The sequence below is a fragment of the Trachymyrmex septentrionalis genome, unplaced genomic scaffold (assembly GCF_001594115.1).
Source record: "Trachymyrmex septentrionalis isolate Tsep2-gDNA-1 unplaced genomic scaffold, Tsep1.0 scaffold202, whole genome shotgun sequence".
Classification (NCBI taxonomy): domain Eukaryota; kingdom Metazoa; phylum Arthropoda; class Insecta; order Hymenoptera; family Formicidae; genus Trachymyrmex; species Trachymyrmex septentrionalis.
Genome location: NW_017305203.1, coordinates 217,781 through 228,081, shown reverse-complemented (window position 1 = coordinate 228,081; position 10,301 = coordinate 217,781). Strand labels below are relative to the sequence as shown.

At 26.6% G+C, this 10,301-nt stretch overlaps 1 protein-coding gene across 1 annotated transcript; it reads left to right on the top strand.

Moving 5' to 3' along the window:
* The first annotated feature begins 8,420 nt into the window (after window positions 1-8,420).
* Window positions 8,421-10,298, top strand: LOC108747896. Its single transcript, XM_018485785.1, has 3 exons — window positions 8,421-8,576; window positions 9,452-9,814; window positions 9,941-10,298. The coding sequence occupies exons 1-3, from the start codon at window positions 8,519-8,521 to the stop codon at window positions 10,243-10,245; spliced, it is 726 nt and encodes a 241-aa protein (XP_018341287.1). The 5' UTR covers window positions 8,421-8,518; the 3' UTR covers window positions 10,246-10,298.
* Window positions 10,299-10,301: the final 3 nt, after the last annotated feature.

The window sequence follows — 10,301 nt, the reverse complement described above, 5'->3', positions numbered from 1 at the left end:
TATATATATATATATAATTTTATAAAGCTAGTTTAGCTTGAATTTTTTACATAGTTTTATAATTCATACATGCTCATTGCTTACCAAGAATGTTTACTAAAAAAAAGTCATAAGACTTAAAAATCAGATAAAATATTTGAAAATAGATATAAGTGTCACGTTAGTATTGAAAATACAAGTCCAATGTTAACATTGAAAATACTAATGCAATGTTGGATATGGAAAACATGTATTCAAAGATAATATTGAATAAGTCAAAATCTATCTACTAAATTACATTAAATTAATTTATATTTATTGAATACATAATTACAATTAAGAATATAATTGTATTATATTAAAATATTACAAAAAATTAAGTTTATATAATATTTAAATAAATTAATGTTACATAAAAAATTGCCTGAGAATAAAACATTTTTATTGTAACAAATACGTTTTTATCACTTAATTTATTAATTAAGTAATTTAATGTAATAATATTGTAATGATATGTTACAGTTAGATTGATATGTGATTGTATACATATAGACATGAAAAATTAGTAGACACTGCAGTTCGTGCAATTTCGCCGCGCCCACTAAAATTAGCGAAAGTCGCAAAATGGACTAACGATGCTCGAAAAGCTGCGACCCGTAACAAAACGCAGGTCCACACTTCCTATGAGTTATACGAGTTATGTACTATTACAACTTGCATCTAGGACGATAATAAATGTGTGGCAATCTTGGACACCGGGTCACCATTTCCCTTCCCTTTTTAGCTGACTTCTTAACACTAAGGTAATTTTTGTTTAACAACGTATACATACAAATAACTTTCATTATTTAATAGAAAATTAAACTCCACGAATAAAGATCAATTTATATTTTTTTTGTTTTTTGTTTCAATTTGTTTTAATTTATGAGACTAGAAGTACATTTGATAATCACGGAATCTTCGTAAATGAATATTTAATTTTAAAATGTTCTATTTATATTTTTAAATATCTTTAAAACTATTTCTGAAAAAAAAATAAAAGTAAAAATAATAAAAATAATTACATCCTAAAATAGAAAAAATGCTACTTTTTATTTTAAAAAATATTTCAATTTTCTAATATATTTTAATATTATATTTAATATTTAAGTTATGTATAAGATATTAACTGTTTTTTTTGTGTTATTTGAAGTATATTATAAATATATATAAAGTGTATAATTTCTTGAATATGCAGGTGGAAGAGCAGAGCTTCAGTTCGTCACTATCGTTATAATTTTCGACTCTAAATTTTTTCTGTTTAATGTGTAAGTATAAGTACGTCTATATATGCGTCTAAATATGAATAAGAGATGCTCGAAATTGATCTTCCAATTTCATGTTTTGTAAATCAAATATCTCTAATATATTCTGATATTTGTTTTAAAAAATCTATTTATCTAATTATTAATATTTTTATTAAAAAATAGATTTAAAAAAAGTGATTTATCTATTGACAATTTGTAAAATACAGTATTGTAAAATACAGTATGAACAATTGAATTCGGACGATGTTGAAGTTCAATGTACTGAACCAAATAAATTTTTATTTGATTTAGTACATTGATTTTTAATATCGCTCGAATTCTAATGTTTATACTGTAAAATTGTCAAAAATTATTAATAGAATAAAATTATTGTTTTAAAATCGATTGATTTCAATAACAACAATTTTGATGAATTACTCATATTAAGAAACAACGTTTTAACCCTGAAATAAAAAAATATATTTTTTCATATTTAGATAATTTAGTCCACAGATAAAATATCTACTATTTTATTTTTCATATTTATTTCATTATTTTATACTTGCATTAAAACAATGTGATAGAAATGGAATCTTGCAGAATGTTAAATCTTTCTGAACGGTAATTGAGAATTTCATTCTAATATAAGCATATCATGTACTGACGTGTAATGGATCATTGTGAGAATTGTCGCTCAGATTCTTTCAAGTATGCGCATAATCAAGATTTAAATTATACTCTTATGAAACAAACTGACATTATTTGTCATTATCTTGATGTCAAAATGACGTCAGCAGATTTCTTTGTTTTGATGCCAAAATGATGAAATAAACTTGCTATTTGGGTGGCTGTCTTTCTATTGCATAAATTTTCTTGCTAAATTCTTATATTAATTAAATATTATTTTAATAAAAATGCAGACAGAAATAATTTTCGATGTAACATTAGTCGATAGTTTTACGTAGGGCACTTACTAAGAAAGAAATATTAAGTATCTCATTAGGTAAATAGTTTAGCATTGTATAGCACATAGATATTTTTATTTTTTGAAGTCAAATTTTTATATTGTTTTAGAATTGCGGTTTATATAAGATATAAAATAAGTAATAAATTTTGTACATTTTTTAAAGTAATTTTTTAAATTTTTCTTAGATATATGCTACTAACAATTTTATAAATAAGCATTAAAAAAAGCATTAGCAAAATCTATTTAAAAAAATAGGTTAGTGATCTTATTAACGTTCTTAAGATTTAATGTTATTTTTTCTGACGGCTTGACAAATACATTGTAGGGAAATTATGCTTCGCAAATAAAATCGAATGGTTATGCTCGAGAACAAAATTACGTGCTGCAATCTAGCGTCACGGGTTATGTAACTTCATTCATCGTGCAAGTAAGAGGCGCGATGATGTATTTCGCTTTGAGAATAATATAGCTTTGTCATGGTGCCACGTTTGTTACAGTACTATCTGTCGATGTTGCGATACAAGTAATAGAAAGTTTAATACATCAATGCACTATACGTACGTTTGCTACATTATACTCGCACGAATAAACATGCAATGAGATGTAATTATCTTTGTAGTGAGTTAAATGCTTGTTACGTCCTTCATTCACGCGGCGCAGTTTTTTCGTTTTCTTTATCTTTGTTTTTTAATTAATTATATAATTATATATAATATAATGTTTTTTTCGACGATCTTTAACTATCTAACGGATAACTTAAAAATCTATTATAGTTTTTAATAAACTTTTTATCTTTATTCTGAACAGAAAATTGCAAGTGGCTTTTGCACATCCCAGGACATCAAAGTTTTAACTATTAAAGAATTTTTTTTAAGATTAAAACAAATAATAATCAGAAAATGCTAATTTTGACGAATTAATATTATATATTTAATATCCCACGTAGCATCTATTGGTTCATATATGTTTTATATATGTTTCCTAAATATATCTAATGTTCTACAAACGTTTAAGGAACGTATATGAAACCAATGTGTGCTACTGGGGATATAATAGCTTCATATTAATTTTTGTTAATTTAAAAAAAAATATGGGATCCATATTTTTATCCTAATAGAAAAGAATATTTTGTTAGAAGATTCTGTATTTCGTTGGGAATATATAATTATCCCAATAATTATGCTATATAGCATATCTATGTAGATTTTATATATGTTCCTTAAAGATTGTAGAACATTAGATACGTTTAGGAGAGGAAAGAGGGAGAGAGAGAGAAAAAAACGTGTATAAAATATAGAAACCAATAAGCGCTATTTGAGTATTTGCATGAATTCACTATGTGTTTGTTTCAAAACGAGATCAATTAATCAAAAAATAATTAGAAATTCAGAAACAAAAAAAGTTTGTTTAAATATGGATCTAGAAGTGCATTGTTTTCAAGTTGTTTTATGTTGAAATTCGAAATTGTTTTTTTTTTTAATATTTTTGTTAAAATTGAAAGAAAAGATGAGGGAAAGGGTTTATAACATAATTAAATCAAATAAAGAGGGTTTATTATGTAATTAAATCAAATAAAAATTGCAAGCTATTTTAGCACTATTCATTCACACAGCGACATGATCAGATTCCTGTTATATTATCCTTGTTTAATATTCGGTAAATGTCAAGGATGGAGTGATATTCGAGTAGAAATCTAAACCTAGCGCAGCTTGTAATATTGCATTGATATTGCAATAACATTATAATATTACAGTAATATTACAATTTCCAATGTAATATTACAAAAATATTATTGAGATATTATATTGTAAAATATTACAATTCTAATATTACTGAAATGTTATAATATATCACACTGCAATATTACCGCAACACTATACAAATATTATTGTGTGATATATTACTGTAATATTGTTGCAGTATCGTATGTATAAATATTATTATGTGGTATACTGCACTGTAATATTACTATAACATCTTTCAAATATTATATGGTTGCGAGCAGTATGCAGCACCGATAAATGAAGGTGGCGGAGTTTAATTTTTTTTTAAGTTTGAATCAGACAGGATAAAATAAAAGTGTGTGCAGCATTACAAGATTTTTCACCTGATTTTCGCGTAATTTCATTTAAAATAATTTTTTTTAAACAGGTTGCCTGAAATAAAATTGATGAATGCGGTTGTTTCCGATATACTTTGCCACAGTATATAATAGAAATTTATACTGTAGGTTTTTAATACTACTAGATAACTGTCCCTATTATTACTGTGCCTGACCCTATTAGTGTCCTTTTGTATTTTAATAAGTCATAAAGAAAAATAACACAAATATATAAAAAAAAATTTTTTTTATTAAGTTAAATTTTTAAGATAATATATATATTTTATTTTTAAACTATTAAAGTATTTTAAACATTTTTCGAAAGATATGAGGAATTTATGTGAATCTAGTAATACGTACTGCAAGATTTTAAGCTTGTCCCTAGACTTTGTATTGGAGTTGATAACGTTATGTTATGAGTGAATATTGAAATAAGTTTAACTAAAATAATGATATATGCAATATTAATTTAAGGTGGTAAACTTAATTCCTGCCGTTCGCTACTAGAGGGTGCTGATGAGTTTTGATGGTGAAATCATATATTTTTTGTAGTTTAGACATCGCTGAAAGTGATTCAATCCTCATAGGTTAGATTTCTCGACGCCAAAGAGATTTTTCAATCGATTGAAAATGAACCGTGGTAAGCTGTTTTTCCGACATGTGCTTCTTCACTACTTCGACCTCAAGAAAACCGCAGCTGAAGCGCATTGCTTACTATCCGAAGTGTATGGTAATGAAACCAAACTCTACATGTTCTTTCCATAAGACCTTGCTCTGCATTTGGTAGGACCAGGAGGGTGTACTGTATTACGAGTTTTTGCGTCCAAATTAAACCGTTACAGTTGATCGCTACAAACAGCAATTATTCCGATTGAGTGACGAGTTGATGCAAAAAAGATCATCCGTAGCCAACAATCGATGCAAAGTCATTTTGTTGCATGATAATGTTCGACCGCATGTTGTGAAAAGCGTGAAGCAGACACTTTTACCATTTGAATAGAAAATCCTCTCTTCTTCCTATGAGAAATCGCATCCAGCTTATTCTCCACCGTCCTCACGTCCTCTCCACCAACTTCACTTTGCACCGTCGGATTACCATTTCTTCTGATCGATACAACACACACTTACGGACACACACTTCTCCAGTTACGAAGAAGTCCAAAAATGAGTGGATGAATGGATCACCTCGAAAGATAGTATGTTCTACCGTCGTGGGATTGTCTGGTCACTGGAGAGATGGGGAAAAAGTAGTAGAAAATGAAAGAAATTACTTTGATTAAAGTATTCATTCTCTTCTAAATAAATCAATTTTAGAAACGAAAAAACGGCAGGAATTAAGTTCACTACTAATAATTATATGTTAAAATGAATAAAATACGAATAAGCACACAAATTGGGGGAACATTAATAAGGCTATCGCCGCTTGGAGGACTTGCTAAGGACAAAAACATGTTTTATTTTTATCAAAATCATTATTAATATTTTTTAGATTAAAGAAATATAAGAAAAAAAATAGTTGGAAAACCGATATTGATTACAAACAGATAAAATTAAAGCTACAATATTTAATAATTAATTCAATAATAAGCAAATTGGCTAAAAGACACAGTTAATAGAAACAGTCACCCTATAGATATATTGAAACACGATCTAAACAAGATTTTCTTGACAGCATAATTTTTTGCTATTCTATGTAAAAATTAAGTTAGGGACACATGGTATTCTTGGGCTGCATTTAGTGAGAGCCTTATAAAAGCTATTATATTTCATTCCATCTTTATATCGTTTATTATACATGTAAAACAAAGATTGAATGATGCCACGGCGCTGATAACGCGTTCCTCGAATGCAGTTTTAGTAGTTAATATTACGAGAATATTATCACAATATTGTACAAAATACGTTTCTGCATTGGATTTTTCGCGGATATTTAATATCACAACAATATTTAATTTCATTATTTAATATTGCAGCGATATTGATATACTCCTATTATCATGTAACATTATAGCAATTTTTGTAATGTTATTGCAATATTACATCACGTGAAGATATACTAGTAGTCCATATAGCTCGCTTAGCATCTCTTGAAAAAAATTAGGACTCTATAGAACAATGAACTTATATTAATATTAACTTTTTTTGTTATTTTTAAGTTCGTAATTATCTGCCGAATGATTGATCTTCAATTTTGAAACATCTTGTATATAAGAAGATTAAATAATACACAATTTTCCTTTCTAATATCTGAGATTTTTCGCTAAAATTGGCTTCGGAAATGTATTTTTATTATTTTATCACTTTTCCAATAACTACTGAGGATACATAACTTTTTTAAATTTCTTGACTTTCTATGAGACGCAGTGGTAGATTCCTTGAATATTACTGTAATAATCGGTACTTCAGTATTTGCCGATCGTTCTCTAAGCAATCTTTTAATTTAACATGTAGGAATGTTTAAGATATCTTTCTATCGTTATTCATGATGCAATGTGACTCGACCATACGATTCCGCTTTGTTGCAATATATTATGAGTAATGGTGGGTAAGTTCTGGTTGAAATGTTGTCTTAACCTTAATCTTTCTCTATATATAACTTTATTTTAATTAGCGACAAACACGCCTATTGTCACCCCACTCTCATTGTGCCCCACCTTTAATATACGTAATACTGGTGCGAATGTTTCGAAGTAACACGCACTGTTTATAAATTTATTTCTAATATATAATAAAAACATTTATCTCTCCTATATTGATATATATAGTTATAATTCTTATTTCTCGATCATTTTAAGTAATATTTTAAGATATTAATACGACTCAGAAATGTTTATGAAATTTTGTAAGGCTACTTAGGATGATTTTAAATAGAATAAGAATGCGTCATATGAGATTTTGCATTCTCATGTAGCAAAATGACTTCGCGACAATTTCCCGTATCAAATGTTCACGACGCTGTCAATACAGTTTATGTTTCATTTAAATAATCCTTATAATTTTCTTCATATAATTTGCCTAATTCTAAACATTAATATTATCAACAATTTTAGAATATGTTGATAAAATATTCTTAATGATAACTTTATTTATAACAATATATTATTCAACAATGTACATGTGGACTACAAATGTACGTGATTATATATATAAAATGTATAATATATAGTGTTATATATATATGTATGTATATAAGAAGATATAGAAAAAATGAAGTCTGTGATTATACTGTGTGATATACTGTGTGATACTTCTTTTACATAAGTATTATTTTGTTGCGTAATATGATTTCAAAATCCTAATAAAAAAAATAAGAACAATTTTATTCAACATGATCCCTCGATTAAATTAAATAATATTAATATTTCTATCATAAATAACATCAAAAATTTTGAATTTGAACTTAAAATTGAAACACAAATATTTTTTTAAGTAAAAATAACTTCTACCATATTCTTGTAATTTTGTTTTTAATATGATTGAATATTGAAGTAAATATTTATAGTATTCTTTATGCAGGACAAAGCAATTTATTTAGTGTTACTGAAATAAACTTTTGTTTGAAAATAGAATTTTATTTTTTATTTTGTAAGAACTTTATTTTTATTTTTTATTAATAAAAAATAAAATATATTATTGATTTAAACGTTTATGTAGCTTTAAATAGTCTTGGAGGACGATCAAGAAATTAGAATGAATAAATCAAATAATTACAAAGTAACACAAAACTGGTTATTGCTAATTAGTTTTTTTTATTCACGAGTATAAACTAAATAATAGTATTGATATAAAAGAATACATATAAATATGGATTAGATAAGCAAGATACAAGTTAATTCTAAGCTGCTTTATCTATTCCCTTTTCCGCTACTACATACTCATTAAAAATTATAATTTAGTTATTCTCCTTCTCTTTTACTTCAAATGGTTTGATCAAACGATAATCATGCGCAGAATATACGGAAAACTGCATAAAAGCAAATGACATTTTCATTCCACGCATGTGCTATAAAAATTAAAATGACTATTGAGGGGACGTTTGAAAAAGGGGGAGTCTGTAATATATAAAAGCTCGATATGTTACACTTCAGTCTATGTATACTCTTAATTCACTTTTGTTGTACATTTATTCAGATTATTTTGGTGTAATTTTGTGTGTTAGTCTGCAAAAAAATCTTTGTTTAAAAAATGTTTGCTGCATTCTTTGCTTTTGTGCTCATAACAGTACATGCTGCAGAAGAAATACGTAAGTAAATAATAATATTTATAATATATTTATTTCCGTCACGACGCACGTAATATTAATTTTCTATCAAAGAAAGAAATACACTTGTTTTGAAATTATATTATTTTGTAAGTTTGCGCAGTTTTTATAGTGGTTTTAGAACTCTTAGTAATTTGATAAATGTAAAAGATTAATAATTAACTATACATAATTTTCTTTAAAGAAAAATTTAATATTAATTAAATAACAAACAAGAAAATGATCTATATTTTTTTTCTCACGCAAGTGTTCCATTACACATTTTATATTATTTGCCAAGGATGTGGAATCTTGAAGTAAAAATCAGTTTAAAGTCTTATACCTTTTATAAGCCATGACAAGCAACTGGAGTAAAAATATATAACAACATATAATAACTTTTTTCAAATATTACAAAATAATTTATTATAAATATTAACCCCACTTTAGACGATTTATAATTCTGCGACGATCAACCTTGGAACAGAATTTTATTTATAATTCTGCGTGTTGTGTATAATGTAGAAAATATTTGAAGAAGTAAAATTTACACATATACAAAATACATGTTAGAATATCCATTTATATTTAGAATGTGTGATATATAAAATTATAAGTAAAATTTTATTTTGAATTTGGTCGCGAAATATAGATCGTCTAAAGTGGACTTTAAAGACAAATTGCTTAGTTGTTTATATATTTCAATTGCATTACAAAAGATATACATTATCTTTATTTTGAAATAATCCTTGTATTACAACTTATTTCATCTTAGATAATTTAACATAAAGTTATAAGTTAAATAATTTAAAGTTTGTTCTTTTTTTTTACTATATATATTATATTAAATACTTTTATAAAATTTAAACTCTTTATAGCTTCCTATCTTCACGTGTGTGGTCGCAATAATCCTAATTATAGTCAGTGCATCGTGGACACCATCAATAATATAAATAATAAAATTTGTACGGGAATGCCGGAACTTAACGTTGCTCCAATCGAACCAATGAATATCGACGAAATAATTATTTATAACACAGACAATCTTAAATTAAATGTCAAAGAATCGAAAATAAGAGGATTCTGTGATTTCGTCATAAATTCTTTACAAGTATCCTCTGATAAGCTTCACTTCGATTTTGATTTTGTACTTAAACATCTTGATATGGAGTCTGTGTACAATTTCGATATGCGTGTATTGGTACCACTTGCTAATAAGGGACTGGTTCACGTTTCTGCAGGTATATAGAATGATCAATATTATATTAAAATAAAATAATTTATTTAGAGCTATTTATTTTAATACAAAAAATTCTCAAAATTTGTTTTTATTTCATAAAAATTACCGACTTATGTTTTTTCCGCAGATAACTTAGAAACGAAAATAACTATAGACTTTAAAGAGGAAACTAAGAACGGTAAAACGGAAATATATGTATCAAAAGTAAACACTATTCTTAACGTTAAAAAGTTCAAATATGAGTTTGATGACAGCGAGAAGGATTTGGTTCAACTACATGAAGCTCTTACTAATATTGTAAATGAGAACGAAAAGGATATTATCATTAAAGTTAAACCGGCACTGGAAGAGGCGGTCTCCAAATTAATTATTACAATTGTTAACAATGTAGTCCGTAACAGATTTGAGCAATTGTTTCCCAACGAAGCATAATGTGAGATTTATTGTCGCAAAGAGTCACTATATGCATCTATAATATGTCCGATCCA

Coding starts and splice junctions, on each gene's coding strand:
- LOC108747896 (XM_018485785.1), top strand. CDS start 8,519: ATGTTTGCTGCATTCTTTGCTTTTGTGCTCATAACAGTACATGCTGCA. Junction 8,577..9,451: donor ACATGCTGCAGAAGAAATAC/GTAAGTAAATAA, acceptor AACTCTTTATAG/CTTCCTATCTTCACGTGTGT. Junction 9,815..9,940: donor ACTGGTTCACGTTTCTGCAG/GTATATAGAATG, acceptor TTTTTTCCGCAG/ATAACTTAGAAACGAAAATA.